Source organism: Conger conger, chromosome 17, assembly GCF_963514075.1.
Source record: "Conger conger chromosome 17, fConCon1.1, whole genome shotgun sequence".
Classification (NCBI taxonomy): domain Eukaryota; kingdom Metazoa; phylum Chordata; class Actinopteri; order Anguilliformes; family Congridae; genus Conger; species Conger conger.
The window spans coordinates 26,441,304-26,465,786 of NC_083776.1; the positions used below are offsets into that span (position 1 = coordinate 26,441,304).

A 24,483-nucleotide genomic window follows, 5' to 3' on the forward strand; every position below is an offset into this window, starting at 1 on the left:
CGACACTCCCACGCGCGCATTTCACAAAAATATTCCACTGTTAAAGGTGAGCTATCGGTTTTTCTGTGTAGCCTAGAACATGAGCGTTATGTGCGCCAGTAAACAAAGTGACGTCGTCATTTTAAAATGGTGTAAGCGTTTTAAAGGTTTCGTTAACGAGTAAAACAATATATATCTACTGCAGTTCGCGCTTGGTCATATTTACAGCGTAATATAAAAAACGATAGTCGATAATCGATAGTCATGCGGTTTAACAGGCGAACATTTTACAAACCGTTTCACATGCTTTACTCGGTATATTGTTTCCACATGAAACAAATATTAAATATTATAAATAGAAAGTACCACAATATCCAACAAATTCCATCACCGTGATTTTACTGAATTCAAATAACATTAGCCAGGGCTCAGGAGTCTGGCAATTTTTAGTGTCTACCAGATGATGAAATAATGAAAAAACAGATACATATTGCTGTTTTTCTCATGAATAAAAAGGGATCTATTGTCCGGGCCCATATTTGAAGCCCATACATTCACAGGAAGAGATGAGGAAACTACTTCCTGGTTTGACACGCTTATGGTTCTCAGGTGCTGCTTTTCCCAGTCTCCCACAGTGCCATCTGTCTCCACATCAGGGGGTGGGGGAGCAGCAAGCACACGTCAAAAACAGGGTGGAACACACATACGAGATACAGCCTGTGAAAAAAAACAGGCCAAGAATCTTATGCTGGATATGTGGAGAGAAGCCACAAAAACCAACATGAAAACAGCCACTAATACTCACCAGTGCTTTACCAATTACATTACATTAGAAGCACATACATAAATGCGTGTGCACACACACACACACACACACACACACACACACACATACACACAAATGCTGTGCATGGAAACAAGTGGATTGTGTTTACATTCTTACTCTGCAAATATTTTATACTGCAACATTGTGGAAATGAATACGCCAGTCTTTGCAGTGACCATTCTGTATCTTCACAGACAGGATCCTGGTTTATCACAAAGAGGGTAACTGTGTTAGCTTTGTCAGACAAAATGGAGGAAGATGCAGATGTACTTTATGTTCTAATTTCTTGTTTATTAGTACATTCTGAATCCTCTCTGTTGGAGGTGGGCAGACTCTGCCAACTGTCATCGCAGGGGAAGCTAGTTCTTAATTTGGGTAGGAGCTATTAGAACATTAAACAGTTAGAAAACGTGGATGCCTGTCTGTTTGTCAATTTTATTCCTGTCGCCTCATGACATTATGCATTATAATGGGAGAACAGTGCAGTTAAATAGGAAAGCTAGCCAACTTCATGCCAGAGCAGAGAATTGCAGACCTGCTGAGGCCTTCAGGACTATCCAGGATTCAAGCATTCTTATGATCACTTTTCCCTTCTAAAACACACAAACACGCTCGCTCTCTCTCGCACTCAAACACACATGCACACACATGCACACACCTTGTATTTGCAGTGGAAAGTTTTTTTTTCCTATGAATCTCAGACAGCAGGCGTGGCTTTTACTCAGTGTAAATTAGAGCACAGTGGCTTATGGGTAAAGGGGGGGCATGGCTGGTGGCTGTTTCAACCACATTACTGCACCCCACTGCGTTACACTGCGCGGTACACACGCCACGTCACGTCCAGGCAGCAGAGCAGTGTTTATGTAGTAACATGACACCTGGTGAGGGTGTTCCTGCTGCCTGCCGTCTCACGAGTCATACCACTCACCAACGCCTGCTGAACGGGACACATCACCCTCACTGCAGTGATGTCACTGCGCTGGCAGTGAACTTCCCTCGTCTGGGCTCTGCGGAGTCACCAGTGGGACAAAATATAGACGAGGTCTGCACATGCACAGGAAATCCTTCAAGCCCTTGGCGTGCTGATTTGTGCAATCAGTTTCAAGATTTGCACAACAGGAATTATTCAAAAATGTGAAATTCCAGGTTATGAATGAGAATTGCTCAAGGGTTTGCTAGAGTACGTTGACAGTTTTAAATTGGAAATGAGAGCACAGATAAAGAGGGGGCTTTTACTGACTGTTTGGGAGTGTTGAGAGGACACTTGGATCTGAGTTAAATAAATCTGTGTGATCATACTGTGTCTCTCCTTAAAGACAGGTTTTAGTCTCAGTTAGATTGCTGGATAAAATCAGTGGTATGTCCAACAAAGTAGCCTAGTGGTTTGGTGGCTCAATTGCACTGGAGAAATTGCACCATTTGGTGCCCAACAAATGGTGGATGGTATTTGGTGTTGTGATTAGTACAGCCCCTGAAAAGAAGAAGCAAATGGCTGAATGCATTTCTAAGGACAGGGCACAGTGGTACCTGTAATACAACATACAAGCAGCCACTGCAATCTGCTTGGGAATTCATCTGCAAAATGCTAATTGTATTGGCTTGAGATATGAGTAGTATTTGTGTTGGATTAAAATACCTTCCTGTACTCTATTGATCTTGCTTGGTGCATTTGAGTCTGCAAGGAGCAGCAGATGGGTGGGGTTTACACTTTTGGGATCATTTCATTTGTTCCAATACACCACGCAAGCTTAGTCAAAGGCTACTCTTTCTCATAAGATTGTTTAGCATCAGAGAAATTGAGAAATGAAAAGAACTAAAGAGTGTAAGAGTCTAAAATGCAGACTTAGTCTTTATGTGGAGCTACCATGCACCATCTAGTGGCAGAAAGCAGCTTCATATTTCATTGGTATATATGTTAGAACAGGTTTGTCTGCAGTTGTTTACATTCAGTACATGAATTTAGCGGTGTTAAAACATATATAAATCCTTTCCTAAGGACACAGGACACGTGTCAAGCTCATTTTCACACCAACACTGGCATATAAAAGCACACTCTCTTTTGTATACAGAAACACTCAACACATACCTCTGAAATTCCTAACCCTAACCCTAACCCAAACCTTTACCACTGCATCTGCACACATATGTGGGCCCAACATATCTGAAATGCATTTGTGTGTGTTTTTGAGAGAGCAGTATGTGGGTGTGTTTTGTGAGAGGGAAGGTGTGTGTAGTGTGTGTGTGTGTGTGTGTGTGTGGGTGGGTGGGTGAGTTGGCGTTTGTGCTGACAGTTTCGATACAGCGGGGTGAGTGGAAAATTGCCATATGTATGTGCGTAAACACTTTCAGAGAACCGTAATGTTTGGGGGAAACACTCATCAAAAGCCTTCACAACAGGGCCAAAGATTTATATCAGCAGGATGGTGTGTGTGTGTGTGTGTGTGTGTGTGTGTGTGTGAGAGAGAGAGAGAGAGAGAGAGAGAGAGAGAGAGAGTTTATGTGTGACAGAGAGAGAGAGAGAGAGAGAGAGAGAGTGACCTTTTCCAAATATTTTTATGTGAAACACATCTTCGGGGTCTGTATCAAGAAGAAGGATTACTGAGTTATCTGAATAACAGCAATGTGATAAAAAAGTAAAAGGAGGTGTTCTGGGTTGAAAGCCCCGTCCAAGAACTATAACTATAGCCGTAACTATAACGATAACGATGTGAGCATCCACAGCGGTGAACAATAATGTTCTGTCAGATAGGGGTGGCCTGGAGCATAGTGGTTAAGGGAAATGACTGGGACCTGCAAGGTCGGAGGTTCGATCCCCAGTGTAGCCACCATAAGAGCCATTGGGCCCTTGAGCAAGGCCCTTAACCCTGCATTGCTCCAGGGGAGGATCCTGCTTAGTCTAATCAACTGTAAGTCGCTTTAGATAAAAGTGTCAGCAAAATGACATGTAATATCTCCTTCTGGAACATGATGCAATTTCAGGTTAGAAAAAAAAAAAAAATGCTGAGTAATGCATCGGGTTAAATTTTTTTTTTTTTTTTTTTTTTTTTTTACTTCAGCCCATCTCCGCCATAAAATGCTGGCACTTGACACCGAGTTGCGCTGCCATCTTGCGGCTGAGAGAGGAAGTGCAGAAATATGCATTTTCTCTGCCAAGCCACAAGATGGCAGCACAAGTCAGCGTCAAGTGCCAGCATTTTTCCACATGAAACATGACTCAGCTTTCACTCCAGCATGGAAACTCGAGGCTACATACACAGCAAATGAAATGTATTTCTATAATCCTGCAGGTGCTCACACCCGCTCATTAACCTGAGGATATCGCCAGGGTTGCTCTGAGCAGCAGATCTCCCTATAAAACCTCTTACATCATGGATAGCAAAAACTGCTCTCAGGAAAACCTATGAGAAGATGTCAAAGAACATACAGACAAAGCTCACAAAACGTATATACAAAAACTATAGACTGTAAACTATAAACTATAAACTATAAGTGCAGGAAATGGCATTTAGATCACAGAGCCACTGTAGTGTCTTGGGATGCATTACATTTTACACTGAATCGCTTAGCTTACATACCCAGAATATGAAATACCAAAGGCAGATAGTGCCGCCCATAACACATTATACACTGTAGCCTGCATATAAAATAACCATAAAACCAAATTATTCAAAGCACTGAAGACCAGGCCGGGGGAGGAGGTCAGGGGAACACAACCAGCCTGGTTCCATGGATACACACCCTCCAGCGTGAAACCAAACACAACCGTGACAGGAGGTCACAGAGACCACATAGGAGACAAAGGGAAGAATGCGAACACAATGGGTTTAAGGGCAGCGTCCGGACAAAGCAACAGCCCCACAGGGCACCAGCTGAGGGCAGAAACGCAGGAAGAGAGAGGTTGCTGTAGACTTAGGTGCGCATATAGGTTTTCTGTTAATCGATGTATGAAATAAACTACAGTTTGAGGTCTTTGATTTATCAAGGCCTATAAATACATCAAAAGTATCACCTCAAAGGTTAAAGTACCCCATCGATAAGGACCGATAAGGATAAAAGAGCACAATGATCATATGCCACTGAACCATTTGGCTCAATAATAATAATCATTATTATTTATAAGGAACTTTTCATAAAGTAAGTCATTTTCACACAGGAGTAAAATATGGAAAAATAAATAAATACAAAAATAAAAAAAAAGACCACAGACAAAAAAGCAAATACGGCTTTTTAAGAGGGGATTACAATATCGCAAAATGCCTGTTCCCTGGTGTATGAGCCCGCAGAGAAAAGGGGGCTTCAGAATTTAAAGAAGACTCTTTAAAGAAGACTGCCCCCAATCATGGTGAAAAAGTGTGCCTCTGTGGCTGGTGTATCGATTGCGTGTAGTTGTTGATGCATGTCCGAGTACACTGGCCTAGTTAGGGCTGCTTGCTTTGTTGTCCCAAACGGTGGTTAACCCCTTGTTTCCAACAACAAACCTGTTACCCAGGCTTCACTCAAGTTACACATACAGAGAAACGCTACTAGGAGACACATACACATTTCTAACTCTGAGACCTTCCCTCAGCCTGAAGCTAAAAATGAACTGAAATTGTCAGGATTTCCTTTGGCAAAGGAAATTCCTTTGGTTGAAATGAATTACTTGGCTGGTTTGTAAAATTGTATTTGATTATCTGTCCATACTTATTATTTTTCCTTACACCTTACCACCATTTTAAGTTTGGTCACTTTTGCTTTGTTGTTTGTTTGTTTGTTTGTTTGTTTGTTTGTTTGTTTAAAAAAATAAATACAAAATTCAAATAGGCCCTGGTCCTTATCTTTGCTGTACAGGTAGCAGTTGAAATTGTACTTCCCTCAAGGGTCTTTCAGCGCACTTATCCCTGGTTATGGGTATGCACTTTGTTGTACATCACTCTGGATAAGAGCATCTGCCAAATGCCATTAATGTAATGTAATGTAAATTTTGAATGATTCCCATCTTCATTTTGCCAAAACTGTAATCCTGTACCAGTAGTGTACCAATTGTGATTATTCTGCATAGTGTCCTTTTTCTCTGAGATGTACACATACACTACGTAAAGTACAGCATGTGTATGTATACTGTCATTACAAGCACAATTTCAATCCCAGACCCATTCAAACCCACTTTTCTGAATTCATGCTTTTAATGTTTATTATATAAAAAATTCTCAAAATCAAAATGTATTTGCATATCGCATTTCACGAACAGTTGTCAGGAACACTGGCCTGAATCCCTACAAGAACACACCTAGGGCGACAGTGGCAGGGGAAAACATCAGATAGCAGAGAGGAAGAAAGCACAGACTCGGGGGGGGGGGGGGGGGCATGCTCCTCTGGCCGGCTCAGGGTGTGGGTTTTAACAGTAAATGGTAAATGGTTGTGTAATGGTAAATGGTAAATCCATTGTGTGATTTACATTTATATAGTGCCTTTATACAATTGATTGCTATACAACTGACACCGAACTCATTCACCCATTCAAAGACACACTCACACACCAACAGTACTTGGCAGTACAGGGCATCAACTAGCTGGTCAGGAGCAACTGAGGGTTAACATGTCTTGCTGGCTTCAACACACCCAGGACGGGATCGAACCGGCAACCCTCCAACTACCAGATGACTGCTTTTACCTCCTGAGCCCATGTTCACTTGACACATAGCGCTATATTTCAAACGAATACATAAAAAGATAATTTAATTGATCAAATTAAAGACTGGAGGCCCTCTGTTCTGATTAACACACTGTCCCTGTGGTGTGAAGTCTCGTCTCCCAAGTCTGACTTCGCATTCTAATGATATCCTTAAATATCACACTTTAGGATGCAAAGAGAATATCGCATCCATTGTGTGACGGTTTTCCTTAAAATTCCCTTTGAAGAGTGGCAGTTGCTAGGCAACAGTAAAATCCATGAGAATACATTGCATTGTCTTCATTCTGCAGTGTCCTGCTGTTCGGAGGCATTGCTCCACCCACTTTATTGATTAACAGGTGATGTTTTCAGTCAGGAGGAAGGCCCACTAACCAGAAAAGTAACACTGTTTAATAGTGTTGTACACACATAAATAGAATTTCCTCAATATCAATAACAAATGCAGCAGTTTGTAGTACAGTTCAATAACTGGTAACAGAACCATGGTTGAAGAAGGTTAGTTCCCAGGTAGGAGATTGCCGTTGTACCCTTCATCTGCATTGGAGCAAGGTACTTCATCTGCATTGCTTCAGTATGTATACAGCGGCATAAAGGTACACTATGTAAAAATACAAATGCTGAATTTGTTGCTCGGAATAAGAGCATATGTAAATGTTGTAACGATCTTTGGAAGACGGAAGGTCCTGGAGGAAGTGTGAAAGCCATTCCACAAATGTTTATAAAAATGTTCACTTATAAAGCTTCATTTGTTTTGGACAGGAAAGGTGTACAAAAGTGCTGTGGCTTATATTGTTCAAATCACAAAACTGTGGAGAAGTGAGTCAGCACTGCAGCATTTTGGATACATCCAACTGGTTGAATCCGGGTTTAAAAGCACAACATTAGTCAATAGGAAATGAAATTGTTGGTTGCATCTGTTGGTTCTGGAACCATCCCCCCCAGGACTTTTCCCTGTCCCAGGGGTGTCTGAAGTGCTTTTGTGAAAGAAGCCTGGGATTGGATATGCGGTTGCCATGAGGACAATAACTCAGCCCTCCCCCACTGATGGTCCTCCCTGTTTGTGTTAGCACTTTACTAGGCGCGTCCTACCAACAAGGCCAACACAGCCAGAGGCTAAATGGAGTCTTCATGGTGTCCTCTAACCCAAGCAATAAATGTAAACCCATCATGGATAGCAAGATAGTAGCCATGTCACAATCCAGGTATGGGTTATACAAGCCTGCTGTACATACCCATTCTAAGCAAACTGCAGGCCTCAGTGTTTGACTACCTCTTCAAACTGTCAATCTCAGGAAACAAGCCTTAAACAAACCAGACAAGGTTGTGAGAATTTTCCTGAATGTTTGTCAAGTAGTACGCACCCAACAGCAAGGAAGCCCCTTTGGTGGCCTTCACTTGTTTCCTCCTCTATGCTCTTTCACGGGGAGGAAGCCAGTTGAGGAAGGCAGGCTGCTCCATGTTAAAGCTGGCCCAGACAGGATTTTGTGAAATCCTGCCTTATCATATCACTGGCTAGCTTGTCTGGCCAGCCAATTATGCATTTATAAAACTCATTGGCCCTCTCAGACATTAGCTCTTCAGCTGGCAGACATAGGGAGAATAAATAACTAGACTGTAGCAGTATATGTGCTATAGACGCCGCTATTCAGAGACAGCCCTGCTTGAAGAGGCTAAAACACAATGTTTCAACAATAGTGTTTCTTGATCTGGGCCTGTTCCAATGCCATACCAAAGCTAAACAAGATGTATATTGGTATGTCAATTTAGCATTGATTAAACTGCTGATACAACAAACTATTTGGTTTCAGTGGAAGATAAATCTATACCCGGTTCCTGCAATCCCACAAGCAGGTGGTCACCAACAGACACCTCAATGTACATTCTTGGTTTGCAGAGACAAAGGCTGTGAATACAGGTATGAAACCAGGTGAGGCGTTAATGTGCTTTTTCACACGTTAATACAAAACCTCCAAACATCCCGGAGAAAGCCAGAGGAATACAACAAGAGGCCGGGGCTCGGCTGCAGCCCTGATCGCACAATTGGCATTGTAAACCAATCTGTGCAGCTATTGTGCTTAAACGGTTGAGTCTTCAGCGACAGCACACCAGGTCACAGCAGGGCTATCCAGTTTCACCAGTCTCCATAGAATAAGGAGCTCTGGGTTTGAAACAATAGGCGCCCCCCCCCCCCCCCCCCCCCCAGGGATGACCTTAATTCTGCATATAATACTGTTTCAAACAAGAGACATACTCTATTTAAAAAGAAAAGAAAATAAATATATTGAAATTATAATGAACACGTTTTGCAGTTTATTTTAGCAAAAAAAAAACATGGGAATGTTTGACATTGGAATGTCAAAAAGTACAATGTTCAATTTTCTTGTTTCCAAAAAGTGAGGGGAAAAACTTTGTTTGTAATTATTTTATATTGATATTTTAGTCATTATTGGCAGCAGACAAATCTTTCCCTATTACAGCAAGCTATACAGACTATTATAAACCTTAACTTCTGCCCAGTTTCCCCCTTTTTTCAGTTAAGATAGTATCAGTTTGTTTGTCTTCTCTAGTTACCAACAACACAGATCAGTGTTGCCTAGCAATCCTGCAGATATAAAGTTTGCTCCCCAAGCTACCAACTGACACAAAGATCTCCTATCCTGAACCCTTGCACGTCTGGCTGAGAGAAAAATTGAAACATGGTGAGAACAAATAACTGCATTTGTTCGGTTTAATTAGAAAATTAATTGAAACTGATAGGAATTTGAGTGTACTGAAGAAAAAGCAGATTAAGAGCTGCTTTTACTTTAAAAAATGACTCAGGTCTCAGTAAAAGTGTGGGAGAGAGATTTCATCATCTATTTACTCTAGAGAGTAGTAGATCGCATACTTTCAAAGGAAGTAATCTGATGTAGTTTTGAACTTTTAAGTGAGGGGCGACATGGCTCAGGCAGTAAGAGCAGTCGTATGGCAGTCGGAGGGTTGCCGGTCACAGCCCGGGCTGTGTCAAAGTGTCCCTGAGCAAGACACCTAACCCCCAAATGCTCCTGATGAGCTGGTCGGTGCCTTGCATGGCAGCCAATCGCCGTCAGTGTGTGAGTGTGTGTATGAATGGGTGAATGAGAAGCATTAATTGTACAGCGCTTTGGATAAAGGAGCTATATAAAAATGCCAACCAAGTGGTGCATAATAAATTGTTTGCTTTGATTAAAAGTGATCTCTTACAAAAGCAGAATTCCTTGATGAGCCAAACCAGATATGGCTGCTGTGTTCTGAAAAATTACCTTTTTTATTCAAATTACTTTGTTTGTAGATTTGGACAATGGTAGTCCTGTTGGCATAATGTATTAGTATTAGTATGTATTATTATACTGCAGACTGCCATTTAGGTCGATAGTCGATATTGGCTTCAGCAGTTTTTCTTATTTATTTACTTAATGACTTCTATATATATATATATTTTTTTTTTTAAATGTACTTACATTTCTCCTCATCATTATCTATCATATTTACATCTTTCTCATTCTCTCTCCCTCAAGCGTGAGTGCATTTCTATCCATGTGGGCCAAGCTGGAGCGCAGATTGGCAATGCATGCTGGGAGTTGTATTGCTTGGAGCATGGCATTCAGCCTGATGGGCAGATGCCCAGTGACAAGACCATTGGTGGAGGAGACGACTCCTTTAACACCTTCTTCAGTGAGACGGGGGCTGGCAAGCATGTCCCACGTGCCGTCTTTGTGGACCTGGAGCCAACTGTCATAGGTAAATTTGAACTGTGTTAGAAGCTATAACTGGTTTTTCTCATTTTTATTATAATTTATAACAGTAAAACCATATTTAGTGATTTGCATAGTAACAGTCCTCTGTACCTACCTTCAGATGAGGTGCGCACAGGTACCTACCGCCAGCTGTTCCACCCAGAGCAGCTCATCACAGGAAAAGAGGACGCTGCCAATAACTACGCTCGTGGGCATTACACCATCGGCAAGGAAATCATCGACCTGGTTTTAGACAGAATACGAAAACTGGTAAATTTAGTTTTCCTAATGATTCTTGTTGTCCTTCATTATTTTCTGTGATCTTGCGGCAAGCTATGGTAACAACCAAAAACAAAGAATACAGTAAATAAAAATGTACAAACTGAAGTTTTCACTGTATCTGTGCATAAATATATTGAACATATTCCCCTCCTTTCAGGCAGACCAGTGCACTGGGCTCCAGGGCTTCCTCATCTTCCACAGTTTCGGTGGGGGCACTGGGTCAGGGTTCACCTCCCTGCTGATGGAACGCCTCTCTGTCGACTATGGCAAGAAATCCAAGCTGGAGTTTGCGGTCTACCCAGCTCCGCAGGTGTCCACAGCTGTGGTAGAGCCCTACAACTCCATCCTCACCACCCACACCACCTTGGAGCACTCCGACTGTGCTTTCATGGTGGACAATGAGGCCATCTACGACATCTGCCGCAGGAACCTGGACATTGAGCGTCCCACCTACACCAACCTCAACAGGCTTATCGGCCAGATTGTGTCTTCCATCACAGCTTCCCTGCGCTTTGATGGGGCCCTCAATGTGGATCTGACCGAGTTCCAGACCAACTTGGTGCCCTATCCCCGTATCCACTTCCCCCTGGCTACCTACGCCCCGGTCATCTCTGCAGAGAAGGCCTACCATGAGCAGCTCTCTGTGTCTGAAATCACCAATGCCTGCTTTGAGCCAGCCAACCAGATGGTGAAATGCGACCCACGTCACGGCAAGTACATGGCCTGCTGCCTGCTGTACCGTGGTGACGTGGTGCCAAAAGATGTCAACTCAGCCATCGCTACTATCAAGACCAAGCGCACCATTCAGTTTGTGGACTGGTGTCCCACTGGCTTCAAGGTGGGCATCAACTACCAGCCCCCCACTGTGGTGCCTGGGGGAGACCTGGCCAAGGTGCAGAGGGCCGTGTGCATGCTGAGCAACACCACTGCCATCGCCGAGGCCTGGGCCCGTCTGGATCACAAGTTTGACCTGATGTACGCCAAGCGTGCCTTCGTCCACTGGTACGTGGGAGAGGGCATGGAGGAGGGAGAGTTCTCTGAAGCCAGAGAAGACATGGCGGCCCTGGAGAAGGACTATGAAGAGGTGGGGACTGACAGCGTGGGAGAGGAAGGAGAAGAAGAAGGAGAGGAGTACTAGTGTGGAGCTGAAGCCTTCACGATTCATAGAATTCGATCACAGAAATATTTAGACAAGTACTCACATTAATTCATAAGTCATGTGAAAAATGACACAACTCTGAAAACTATAATAAATATTGTCTTTACAATACTTTGGATGCTGTCATTTGGAATGTTTGTTTTTTATTTCTAGCTCTCATGCACTATGGGTGAACATGTTTTTTAAATAATAGAATCGTATGACAGTAATGAAAGGCTGACTTGTAAATTGTGTATGGAAAGTGTGCATTTACTATCATTATTATAAAATATTCTATAAAGACAGCCAGGCATTTGAGATTAATTTGAGATTGAGATCTGCATTGTAGAAGGTGTGGGGGCTTAATCAGAAGCTATTCCATAGGGATGAGTGTAATATCATAACTCAATCCCCTGTACTCAAGGTTTAGCTAAGAGCTTGAGTTTAGGTTTCTTCCTCATTTCTATCTGTACCTGAATCTGCAATGATTGGAGCCCCATGGGGCCAGGGGTCAGTTCTGTCAGTATGAACTCTGTTGAAACCAAAAGCCTAATAACAACTCTGTTGGTCAGGTAACACACACCACCATGCCAAACCCCAACAAATACTTTCTTAAAAACTATTTTCATGAGATCTAAGACACATGCACCCCTTTCTCTCTCATTCCAGCTAAAGACAGTTCGGAGGAACACACATAAATCAACCTGAGTGTGCTGAAATGTGTCACACTATGTAAACACAAGTGACTGGCCCAGTATTTCATTACTCCCAGTCCTATAAAGTGCGTATGTAAACTTTCAGTGTTCTGGAGAGTGATCAACAAAGTCGCTATGCTATGCTATGCAAAAGTGTGGATGTCCAATAAAGTTCGGATCACCAAAAAAGCTGTGACTGCCATTGCCTTTAATTGTAATTGCAAAGAATACTATTTTTTTTTGTTAAGTAAATACGTAAAAAATTGGCACACATTTAGCTGCAGAGAAGGCCTACCATGAGCAGCTGTCTGGCCCTCGATGTGGATCTGACCGAGTTCCAGACCAACTTGGTGCCCTATCCCCGTATCCACTTCCCCCTGGCTACCTACGCCCCGGTCATCTCTGCAGAGAAGGCCTACCATGAGCAGCTGTCTGTGGCTGAAATCACCAATGCCTGCTTTGAACCAGCCAACCAGATGGTGAAATGCGACCCACGTCACGGCAAGTACATGGCCTGCTGCCTGCTGTACCGTGGTGATGTGGTGCCAAAAGATGTCAACTCAGCCATCGCCACCATCAAGACCAAGCGCACCATTCAGTAAATACGTTAAAAATTGGCACACATTTAGGGACAGAGATTCTCAATTTGTGTTACCCAATCTAGTTTAAAATGAAGCAACTCTTCCAGTCAACCTGAAAGTTGCCACAAGAGAATTGGGAAAGAAAAAGGAAGAAGATATCTGCATGGGTGCAAAGTTGCATATATGAAATATGTAGTTTTTTTTTAAAATTAGTTTTATTAATTAAATTATCTTTGCATTTAGTCAAGTTGGCATGTAACATTACGTGCATTACATTATTTTGCTTTGAAAGGCTTTTATCTAGGGACACAGATACAGATGACTCTTAAAATAATTGTTGGGGTTGCTAGTGGCTCATAAGGCACTATTTCTCTCTGTCAGTAAAAATCCCACGGTCTGGTGTAGAATCTGGACTCTGCAAGTGCTGACTGTCACCAACAGTGACGATCATGACAACATCACAATTATCTGTAGTGATCCCTGCTGGTCAACTGGGCAACCAACTGGTACTCATATCTGTAGAAGGGCACAATGTATCTTTGTCCAACTTGTGTCTCTGCAATCCTGACTTGCCTAGGCTGCTGTGTGATAAGTGGAAGCTGGCATCACATGATTTGGAGCAGAGCACATGCTTTGTCTGGGCTCTCCCAAATTGATCATGGAGACTGCAAGAATGTGTGTTGAAGAATATGACTGAGAAATACAAATTGGGAGAAAAGAAAAAATCAAATGTAGGTGTTTCAAACAAAACTGTCTCATTTAAAAAAAGCATTGTCCCACAGCTGGATCATTTCTAAAGCAATTCTGGTGAAGTAGCTTGGTCTATAGTTATATAGCAATGTCCTGCCAGGGTATTAATCTTGTAGCCTTTGTTTTAAGTAAAGTCAAAGTATTTGTACAGCGCTTTTAATAGAAAACAGTCACAAAGACACAGAGCAACAGAATCTTACAGTATGATCCTTTACCACGAATGTTACTGAAAGGCTGGTCAGTTTGTTGATTAAAAATGCAAACACAGTCGTTTGCCCTGTTACTAGCTGTCTATTTTACACTCTGGGTTCTGTTCGTAGTGATTCAGCAAAAAAACAAAACGTCAGTAGTGGGATTGGGATTGATATAATCTGACCACTAGTTCCTACTTTCGCACAACTGAATATGTCTCCACATTTTGAGTAACATCGCTGAACTTTTATATAGCGAGTGAAGTGTGCCACATAAGACTGGTCTTTTACAACCAGTATCTAAAAATGTAACAAAAATTCAAACTGAGTAAATCCCTTTGAAAAAAAAAAATTTAAATGCGAAGCCCAGCCTATTTCACTGCTGTCCCTCCCGCCTGAACAGAGAATCGCTTCCTGTTTCGCTCGCACTATAAAAACCCCGCCTTGACCAGCCAGCTGCATATCTGCCTTCTCTTTCCGAATCCTCAACGTCGGCAAGAAGGGAAATCTGACAAAATGGTGAGTGCCTACGCAGTTAAATTTGGGATTAGCATTCCATCTATTTCAGGTCCAGTAATAGACGGAAGAAATACGCATACCACGAAGGGGGAATGGTTTTATATTGGTTTAGTTAGGCTTACATTTTTCAATTAATTGTCTTATTTAGAATATTTTTTTTTAAATAATAATAATAATAAGCGAGAACGTGAATAAAAAGGAATGGCAAACTGATGCGTCTAAATGGATTCAGCCGGTATGTCCTGTAGCCTACGCTTGGATGGGTGAGAAAGTGCAGCGCGTGACTGGCTTTAGTTCATGGGCAGGCTGCCAAATAACTGGCGCATTTCTCTCAAATAGCCGTTTAGGCAAACCTGTTATTCTTTTGTTTGGATATTTTTAAATTCTATAGGCTTATTTAAAGTTTCTTTGTTGTTTTTTCCCACCCGACGTGGACAATGCTTTACGAACGAGACATGGCCTAGTTATTAAACCTGTGTTAGGCTGCTTAACGAGGCCGGAAATTGTGAGAATAAAGACGAACGTGAGCTCCAGCTCCAAAAGGCGCGATCCGATAGATCCTTTTGTTACAAAATAACCAACCCGTGCTTGCGGCGAGGCTGGAGGGCGGGAGCTCAGGTAGCCTTAGGGTGCCGGTTTCCTCCCAGGTTCTCTTTTCGGTGGACATTTTCTTTCTTGTTCCGCGCTTCTGTCCTGTAATACTCGTTTCCGTTCACATGGCGATTTGCGCCATTTAGCATCCTCCATGTGACTTAGCACTCAGTGACTTGTGGCGCAGTTTAACACGTATGTTAAACTACGTTACATGTATGTTAAACTACCCAATAAGAAAGCAGGCACGCGAATGTTGGGGGAAACTATGCCATTAATTAGCCTATTACGGGCTAGTCTGATTAGTGATGAATTATATATTTTTATGTGGAACGTTTGATGTTAAGTAGGCTAGTGCCTTTTCTCCATACCTTAAACATTCAGGCTATTGGCAAAAGGAAATGTAACTCGTGTGTGCACTGAATCCGAATGAAACGCGTGCTTCCTGGGGAGCACGATGCGCGCCGGGGTGCGGTTTTAAACAAGCGTTTTCCAAATGCGTAGTCTCCTACCATTTGTGGTGACTCTCAAAGCGTGAAGGTAGACTGCCTGTATGGTAGGCTACAACGGCAGGTTTAAAATGGTGAACCCATTCATTAATTTCCAGTTTAAAAACAATTTACATTTAAAATGGGAGCATCTGAAATCGTAGCCGTCGCATACATTCCGCTCTTACTACAGTTATACATTTTGGGCTGCAGTTGGTGATGAACATATTTTATGAATTTTTCAAAAATTTTAATGTTCGATCTTCAATGCCATTTGGTTATTCACAAATGGCCATCAATGTCAATTCTGATTACAAAAAAGAATCTCTTAAATTCTTAAATGAAATCTTAAATTAATTTCTGCAGCCCTACTCACAAGTAAATGGACATTATCATTCAAAACTTACTCGCACAAAGGCAGCGCTCTGTAGTGGCATACATTCTAGGGCTTACTTTTACACTAAATAAAATGTTGAATAAATGGTTTGTATAATATTTACATTTTAATTCTGCTCCACATGATTTTTTTTTTTTTTCATTTCAACTTATTCAACATGCAATTAATTTTGAATTAAATTAAATTATTGTAAATTGGAAAGTGGTAGCACCATCACATAAAATGACAGTTGGCGCACTTGTTAGTGGTTGATCTTCTCATCTTCCATTCAAATCTATATCCATTTAAATGCATGCTCCAAAGAGTTATGCAGTGTGTCACTGCTTTGGTCCTTTATTTTTCATAAATCCACCCTGCTGATCCGATCAGCAACAATGGAAATCCTGCCAAATGGGTTGGTTTAGACCTCATGGCGCCCTTCCTGTTGCTGGCCGTAGCGGATGCAGATCCAGCCGGTTAAGTGCTGACACTGCTCATTGTTCCCTGGCTCCTCCCTCCCCCTGTGCCCTGCTCTGTCAGCCCAACTCCCAGTGGAGACCGATGATTCACTCCAGTGCTTTGTTTCCCTTTCCAGCGTGAGTGCATCTCTGTACATGTGGGCCAAGCTGGGACCCAGATGGGCAATGCTTGCTGGGAGTTGTACTGCCTGGAGCATGGCATTCAGCCTGATGGGCAGATGCCCAGTGACAAGACCATTGGCGGAGGAGACGACTCCTTTAACACCTTCTTCAGTGAGACGGGGGCTGGCAAGCATGTCCCACGTGCTATTTTTGTGGACCTGGAGCCAACCGTCATAGGTAAGTCTGGTCTGCATTAGCAGCTGGAGTATGTTTCACCAGTTGAATCATTAAAACAAATGGCTTCATTGAGGAATGTGGTACATTATCATATTTTGAGATGTGGACACCATCATTTCTTGGTTATTTGTAGTTAAATGCTTCAATACTGACTAACTGTTTTCTGTCCCTTCAGATGAGGTGCGCACAGGTACCTACCGCCAGCTGTTCCACCCAGAGCAGCTCATCACAGGAAAAGAGGACGCTGCCAATAACTACGCTCGTGGGCATTACACCATCGGCAAGGAAATCATCGACCTGGTTTTGGATAGGACACGAAAACTGGTAAATTTACCTTTCCATTTGGTTCATTTATGTTCACCATTTCTCCAATCAATCAAACCTCTACTACCAGCATCCTAAACCGATATGCCACTTGCCAAACACCAAATGTATCTGCTCAAGTTATAAGCCTAGCAGATGGAGCCCTAGAGCAATAAAATACATTTATTTTAATTTACAATTCTATTCCGCTAACAGGAATGTTCTTTCTGGCACCACTGATTTCCCAAGGCTGCTGGATAGTAGAGGTTCTATTGTACTTGAACTTCATTTTAATGCAAAGTTTAGCAAAAAAAAGCCCATGAGCCTGCATAAATATGCTCAACATGCTCCCCTCCTCCAGGCAGACCAGTGCACTGGGCTCCAGGGCTTCCTCATCTTCCACAGCTTCGGTGGGGGCACTGGGTCAGGGTTCACCTCCCTGCTGATGGAACGCCTCTCTGTCGACTATGGCAAGAAGTCCAAGCTGGAGTTTGCGGTCTACCCAGCTCCGCAGGTGTCCACAGCTGTGGTGGAGCCCTACAACTCCATCCTCACCACCCACACCACCCTGGAGCACTCCGACTGTGCTTTCATGGTGGACAATGAGGCCATCTACGACATCTGCCGCAGGAACCTGGACATTGAGCGTCCCACCTACACCAACCTCAACAGGCTTATCGGCCAGATTGTGTCTTCCATCACCGCCTCCCTGCGCTTTGATGGGGCCCTCAATGTGGATCTGACCGAGTTCCAGACCAACTTGGTGCCCTATCCCCGTATCCACTTCCCCCTGGCTACCTACGCCCCGGTCATCTCTGCAGAGAAGGCCTACCATGAGCAGCTCTCTGTGTCTGAAATCACCAATGCCTGCTTTGAACCAGCCAACCAGATGGTGAAATGCGACCCACGTCACGGCAAGTACATGGCCTGCTGCCTGCTGTACCGTGGTGACGTGGTGCCAAAAGATGTCAACTCAGCCATCGCCACCATCAAGACCAAGCGTAGCATTCAGTTTGTGGACTGGTGTCCCACTGGCTTCAAGGTGGGCATCAACTACCAGCCCCCCACTGTGGTGCCTGGGGGAGACCTGGCCAAGGTGCAGAGGGCCGTGTGCATGCTGAGCAACACCACTGCCATCGCCGAGGCCTGGGCCCGTCTGGATCACAAGTTTGACCTGATGTACGCCAAGCGTGCCTTCGTCCACTGGTACGTGGGAGAGGGCATGGAGGAGGGAGAGTTCTCTGAAGCCAGAGAAGACATGGCGGCCCTGGAGAAGGACTATGAAGAGGTGGGGACAGACAGCGTCGGGGATGAAGATGAAGAAGGAGAAGAGTACTAGTGTGAAGCTACAGCCTCCATGGTGCACACCATGTTAGATTGAAGAAATATTTTGTTATCAATTTACATGAATAAAAACAAGCTTTTAATTTTAATCTGAAAAATGACATCCACAACATGCAAAACAATAAATATTGACTTGTCAATTCTTCAAGTGTTGTCTTGTTGCAAAATCAGTTCTAAGAAAAAAGTTATTACGTAATATGGGTGAGCCATTTTAGAAATTAACACTGAAATGTATGCCACCAAATGAAAGGCTGATGTATGAAAAGCATTGACGCTCTTAAAAATATTCTCGAAAGATATTCAGGTATTTGAGATCATCTGCATTTTAGGAGGTCTGGGGCCTTTAAATGAGCTATTCCACAGCGATGAGCTTCATGTCAATACACCTGTACTCAAGGTTTGAATTTTGGCTAAGAGTTTGAGTTCACATTTCTTTCTGTACCTGACCCTATAATAATGTGAGAACCTCATGGGGCCAGGGATAATTTGTCAGTATGAACTTGGTTCAAATCAACAGCCCAGTGATCACTCTTGGTCAGGTAACACACACCACCACCCAAAATGCCAATACATAATTCAACTTTTTCATGAGATCTAAGAAACCTATGCCCCTTCCAGTTAAATAAGGATAATTCAAATTGAGGATTCTGAATTGTGTTACACACTATATAAACAGGACCACAAATTCCCCACTTCTGAGCATAAAGTGCAGAATTTAGTTTCCCAGTCTGGAGAGTAACTGACAAGGACCAAAAAAGAAGAGTCGGATACCATGACAACGTGCTATGCAACTGTGTGGATGTCCACACCAATAAAGTTGCGACTGCCATTGTCTTTAATTGTAATAGCAAAGAATAATTACTATTTTCCTCCAAGTAAACATGTTAACAAATGCCATGCATTTAAGGAAGGAAAGTCTCATTTTGGGTTTCACAATCAATTTTACAATGCAGTAACTTGCAGTCATCGTGATAGATGCCAAAAGGGAGATGGGAAAGCAGCTTAATCAATGAAGACATCTGCACGGGTGTAGAGTTGCATATATGAACAGTATGTGCAGTTAAAAAAAACTTAAATGGATCTTTGCATTTAGTCAGGTTGTGACGTTTGCTTTGAAGAGGCCTTCATCCAGGCATGTAAACACGTATGACCCTTTTTAAAGAATCGCCAAGAGTTGCTAAAGGTTAATTCTGTTAAGGCACTGTTTGTGTGGATGGCTCCCATTGTCTGGTATTGAATCTGGACTGTGCCAGTATTGTTGCTCACCTGGCTGACGACATCTCAACGCTCTCTAGTAATCCCTGCTTGTCAGCTGGACCCCTGCACTCCCAACTGTTGAGCTGCACGAGGTATGTTTGTCCAACTTGTGTCTCTGCAAGCCTGACTTGTAGACTACTGTGTGATAAGTGAAAGATGATATCACAAGATTTGGAGAGGAGCATATGATTTGTCTGGCTCCCAATTTGATAGTGGAGACTGCAGCAATATGTATTCCAGATTGGGAGAAAAAGGATAACTTTTTAATGAGTGTTATCAAACAAATGTAGGGGATTCAAACAAAACCACCTCATTAAAAAGGAGCATTACAACACAGCTGGATAATTTGTAAAATAATTCTGGTTATGTCACTTGGTCTACAGTAGAACAGCTGTGCCTTTGTTTTATACAGCACAATCATTTATCACTATAGCACCACTGCTACTGACAGGGTTTTCATTTTATCATTTAAAATACAAAGGCACCTATTACCTATTCATATTTATCTATTTGATACCTTTGTAAATTCATCTTAAGTTTAAGTTCTTTAACGTATTGTGGGGTTGACATAAACCTGACCACCGTTTCTTACGTTGGATGTGTGGCGCCGCTCTTTGAGTAACATTACGGTATTTGTATGTATTGAAGTGTGCTACATTTGACGTGGCTTTTACAATGACATTTACTATCTGTAAATGTAACAAAAGTTCAGACTTACTCTACCCTCCTTTGAAGAAAGCCAGTATGTTTCGATGCTAAGGCCGGCCCATTTCACTGCTGTCACTCCCGCCAGCAGACAAAGCGGCTTCATCCTTCTCCCGTTTAGCTCCCACTATAAAAACCCCGCCCTACACAGCCAGCTGCATATCTTCCTTCTCCTTCCGAATCCTCAACGTCGGCAAGAACTAACCTAAAACCAGACAAAATGGTGAGTGCCGACGTAATGATCCCACCCTTTCAGGTCCAGCCGTAGGCGAGAATGGAAATGGACTATATGTGCATATTTTGTTTTCTATTTCAGTTTTAATGATCATATTTATAATAAAATAGACGAGAACGCGGAGGAAAAAAGGATTAGTTGGGATCTGGATTCAGCCCGCTAGGATTGGCGTAGTGGAAAATCTCAGCATGCAGCAAAACGGCGCAATTCAAAACAGGCTAAATAGTTTAAAATATTAGCCGTTTGCGTGTTTTTCGCGATTTGTTTGAACACTAGGGGTATAGATCTTGAAATTCTGTGTCAATATTTCCTCCCCCCCCCAATAGTACGATTGCATTATGAGCGAGATGTAGTTAGTAAACGTATGTTGCTTGACAAACCCGTAACATTAAATTATTTTCGAATAGCCTAAAGGGGAAAGTGAGTTCCAAGTCTAAAAACGCGCGATAAGATAAATTTGAAAGCAGTGTGGCTTGGGGCAAAAGGGTGGAGAGGAGGTGGTGACAAAGGCCACCGCTTTCTTCCCCATTTTCTCTTCGGTGCGTATTGTCTTGCTCGACGCAGATGATTCAGCATTATAACGGGAATAGATAATCTAATTTAGTATTCAAAGGCAACAAATTTACTTCTGTTTGATTACATATATTGTCGTTATTTAGGAACCCAGACCTATGGATAAATACGCATTTGGAAATATATATATATATATATATATATATATATATATATATATTTGACATTGTTTTGATTGCTTGTGTTATGCAATGCAGTGTATAAGGGCTTTGGCTAGTTTTATAAATCCACCCCACAAATCTAGTAACACTATAGGCTACAGAAATCCTGCCTAATCAGTTTCCCAGCTAACACAAAATGATCTCACAGTGCGTGGAATTTTGTCAATTGCCACTACATGGCAGCAAGACTGTGAGAACATCTTGTTAGCTGGGTAGGTTTAGACATTATGGAAGTGGAATTGGGTGGTCTTACCTTTGATGGGAGTGTGAGATGCAGCCAGTTGAATGCTGTCACTGTTCATGTCTCCCAGGCTCCTCCCTCGCTCTGCTCTGCTCTCTGTCACCATAACTCCCGGTGAAGACTGATCATTCACTAAAGTCTTTGTTTCTCTTTCCAGCGTGAATGTATCTCAATGCATGTGGGCCAAGCTGGGACCCAGATGGGCAATGCATGCTGGGAGTTGTACTGCTTGGAGCATGGCATTCAGCCTGATGGGCAGATGCCCAGTGACAAGACCATTGGCGGAGGAGACGACTCCTTTAACACCTTCTTCAGTGAGACGGGGGCTGGCAAGCATGTCCCACGTGCTATTTTTGTGGACCTGGAGCCAACTGTCATAGGTAAGTCTGGTCTGCATTAGGGTCATTATTTGTAAGTAAATAAATAAAATGAGTAAAATTTTGCTCAAACCTATATCTATAAATATTAGAATAATATTAAAAAAGGGACACCCAAAAAGTCACTCACAACTGGAAATTGGGGTTTGTGTTGATTTTGGAGCATCATACCTTTTGTATTAAAGCAAGAAAGAAACCTGAAAATGTGTATTGCTCATAAAAAGATACGACTCAAAAATCGACACAAAATTCAGTTTCCAGGGTGTGGACTTCTTGGGTTCCATCCGCCCACTCCATTCTAGAGCCAATATCTCTGGAACGACAAATGCAATTAGGCTAATATTTTGCATGTTTTCTACTGAATATGTAGAGAACATTTACATAAAGTTTGAGCAGCTATGGGAGTGGTCACACCAATTTTTCAATCATTATGCTCTTCATAATTTCAGTAAAACCAATGGCCTCATTGAAGCATGTGGCTCTGTATCACATTTTGAGAATTTCTCCTCTTGGTTATTTGCGTAGCTTAATATTTTAATACTGACTAACTGTTTTCTGTCCCTTCAGATGAGGTGCGCACAGGTACCTACCGCCAGCTGTTCCACCCAGAGCAGCTCATCACAGGAAAAGAGGACGCTGCTAATAACTACGCTCGAGGGCATTACACCATCGGCAAGGAAATCATCGACCTGGTTTTGGATAGGACACGAAAACTGGTAAATTTACCTTTCCATTTGGTTCATATTATGTTAGCTCAGGGGTGCATAGCAACGGCCGATCCACGTCAGGATTTTGTGCCAACTTAATTGCTCTTAATTATTTAATTAGCAAATAATGTCTCTGCATCCTAAAGATTTTACTCTACTCAAGCACAGGAGGGAACCAGCATCATTTCTAGAGCTGTCAGGAAAATAAATGAAAGTAATTGGTTGGAACAAAAACCAGCTTGGGCGGCGCGGATGGTGCAGTGGGTAGCACTGCCACCTCACAGCAAGGAGGTCCTGGGTTCAAATCCCGGTCGGCAGGGGCCTGTGTGTGTGGAGTTTGCATGTTCTCCCCGTGTTTGTGTGGGTTTCCTCCGGGTACTCCGGTTTCCTCCCTCAGTCCAAAGACATGCAGGTTAGGCTGATTGGAGAGTCTAAATTGCCCATAGGTATGAGTGTGTGAGTGAATGGTGTGTGTGCCCTGTGATGGACTGGCAACCTGTCCAGGGTGTATTCCTGCCTTTCGCCCAATGTATGCTAGGATAGGCTCCAGCCCCCCTGCGAACCTGTTCAGGATAAGCGGGTTAGGATAATGAATGAAAAACCAGCTTGCAGAGTTGTGCACCCTTGTGTTAGCTATTTCTGTGGACTTGAACTTTGTGTTTTCAAAAGCAAAGTTTTGCAAAAATGTCTGCAAAAATTGTGCATAAATATGCTGAACATGCTCCCCTCCTCCAGGCAGACCAGTGCACTGGGCTCCAGGGCTTCCTCATCTTCCACAGCTTCGGTGGGGGCACTGGGTCAGGGTTCACCTCCCTGCTGATGGAACGCCTCTCTGTCGACTATGGCAAGAAGTCCAAGCTGGAGTTTGCGGTCTACCCAGCTCCGCAGGTGTCCACAGCTGTGGTGGAGCCCTACAACTCCATCCTGACCACCCACACCACCCTGGAGCACTCCGACTGTGCTTTCATGGTGGACAATGAGGCCATCTACGACATCTGCCGCAGGAACCTGGACATTGAGCGTCCCACCTACACCAACCTCAACAGGCTTATCGGCCAGATTGTGTCTTCCATCACAGCTTCCCTGCGCTTTGATGGGGCCCTCAATGTGGATCTGACCGAGTTCCAGACCAACTTGGTGCCCTATCCCCGTATCCACTTCCCCCTGGCTACCTACGCCCCGGTCATCTCTGCAGAGAGAGCCTACCATGAGCAGCTGTCTGTGGCTGAAATCACCAATGCCTGCTTTGAGCCAGCCAACCAGATGGTGAAATGCGACCCACGTCACGGCAAGTACATGGCCTGCTGCCTGCTGTATCGTGGTGACGTGGTGCCAAAAGATGTCAACTCAGCCATCGCCACCATCAAGACCAAGCGTAGCATTCAGTTTGTGGACTGGTGTCCCACTGGCTTCAAGGTGGGCATCAACTACCAGCCCCCCACTGTGGTGCCTGGGGGAGACCTGGCCAAGGTGCAGAGGGCCGTGTGCATGCTGAGCAACACCACTGCCATCGCCGAGGCCTGGGCCCGTCTGGATCACAAGTTTGACCTGATGTACGCCAAGCGTGCCTTCGTCCACTGGTACGTGGGAGAGGGCATGGAGGAGGGAGAGTTCTCTGAAGCCAGAGAAGACATGGCGGCCCTGGAGAAGGACTATGAAGAGGTGGGGACTGACAGCGTCGGGGAGGAAGATGAAGAAGGAGAAGAGTACTAGAAGCTTCCGCATTCCACTTTTTGAATGATCTCCTCTTAACATCAAATTTTACAGACTGTAGAAAATTTCAAAGGGGTAACATGAAAATCATTCCAGAGCATTAAACATTCTAAAAAGACACAAGGTCATTGAGTATTTATGCTACAAATACTGACATTTAAGTTGGGCCAATAATTCCAATAAAAATATTTCGTGTCAATTGAA

At 43.2% G+C, this 24,483-nt stretch overlaps 4 protein-coding genes across 4 annotated transcripts; all 4 read left to right on the forward strand.

Moving 5' to 3' along the window:
- Nucleotides 1–9,091: 9,091 nt before the first annotated feature.
- LOC133116194 (tubulin alpha-1A chain-like) lies at nucleotides 9,092–12,538 on the forward strand. Its single transcript, XM_061225509.1, has 4 exons — nucleotides 9,092–9,178; nucleotides 10,016–10,238; nucleotides 10,356–10,504; nucleotides 10,674–12,538. The coding sequence occupies exons 1-4, from the start codon at nucleotides 9,176–9,178 to the stop codon at nucleotides 11,652–11,654; spliced, it is 1,356 nt and encodes a 451-aa protein (XP_061081493.1). The 5' UTR covers nucleotides 9,092–9,175; the 3' UTR covers nucleotides 11,655–12,538.
- Nucleotides 12,539–12,645: 107 nt separating this feature from the next.
- On the forward strand, nucleotides 12,646–12,951 carry LOC133116292 (tubulin alpha chain-like). The gene has a single exon (XM_061225731.1). The coding sequence runs from the start codon at nucleotides 12,646–12,648 to the stop codon at nucleotides 12,949–12,951; it is 306 nt and encodes a 101-aa protein (XP_061081715.1).
- A 1,291-nt stretch (nucleotides 12,952–14,242) lies between these two features.
- LOC133116195 (tubulin alpha chain-like) lies at nucleotides 14,243–18,458 on the forward strand. Its single transcript, XM_061225510.1, has 4 exons — nucleotides 14,243–14,390; nucleotides 16,441–16,663; nucleotides 16,839–16,987; nucleotides 17,328–18,458. The coding sequence occupies exons 1-4, from the start codon at nucleotides 14,388–14,390 to the stop codon at nucleotides 18,303–18,305; spliced, it is 1,353 nt and encodes a 450-aa protein (XP_061081494.1). The 5' UTR covers nucleotides 14,243–14,387; the 3' UTR covers nucleotides 18,306–18,458.
- A 1,878-nt stretch (nucleotides 18,459–20,336) lies between these two features.
- LOC133116485 (tubulin alpha chain) lies at nucleotides 20,337–24,483 on the forward strand. Its single transcript, XM_061226095.1, has 4 exons — nucleotides 20,337–20,495; nucleotides 21,640–21,862; nucleotides 22,427–22,575; nucleotides 23,302–24,483. Exons 1-4 carry the CDS (start codon nucleotides 20,493–20,495, stop codon nucleotides 24,277–24,279), a joined length of 1,353 nt encoding a protein of 450 aa, XP_061082079.1. The 5' UTR covers nucleotides 20,337–20,492; the 3' UTR covers nucleotides 24,280–24,483.

Excerpts from the sequence above, each read along its gene's own strand:
- LOC133116292 (XM_061225731.1), top strand. The coding sequence starts at position 12,646 with ATGAGCAGCTGTCTGGCCCTCGATGTGGATCTGACCGAGTTCCAGACC.
- LOC133116485 (XM_061226095.1), top strand. Across the intron at positions 21,863-22,426 it reads CCTGGAGCCAACTGTCATAG|ATGAGGTGCGCACAGGTACC; the intron begins GTAAGTCTGGTC and ends CTGTCCCTTCAG. Across the intron at positions 22,576-23,301 it reads TGGATAGGACACGAAAACTG|GCAGACCAGTGCACTGGGCT; the intron begins GTAAATTTACCT and ends CCCCTCCTCCAG.
- LOC133116194 (XM_061225509.1), top strand. Across the intron at positions 10,239-10,355 it reads CCTGGAGCCAACTGTCATAG|ATGAGGTGCGCACAGGTACC; the intron begins GTAAATTTGAAC and ends ACCTACCTTCAG. Across the intron at positions 10,505-10,673 it reads TAGACAGAATACGAAAACTG|GCAGACCAGTGCACTGGGCT; the intron begins GTAAATTTAGTT and ends CCCTCCTTTCAG.
- LOC133116195 (XM_061225510.1), top strand. Across the intron at positions 16,664-16,838 it reads CCTGGAGCCAACCGTCATAG|ATGAGGTGCGCACAGGTACC; the intron begins GTAAGTCTGGTC and ends CTGTCCCTTCAG. Across the intron at positions 16,988-17,327 it reads TGGATAGGACACGAAAACTG|GCAGACCAGTGCACTGGGCT; the intron begins GTAAATTTACCT and ends CCCCTCCTCCAG.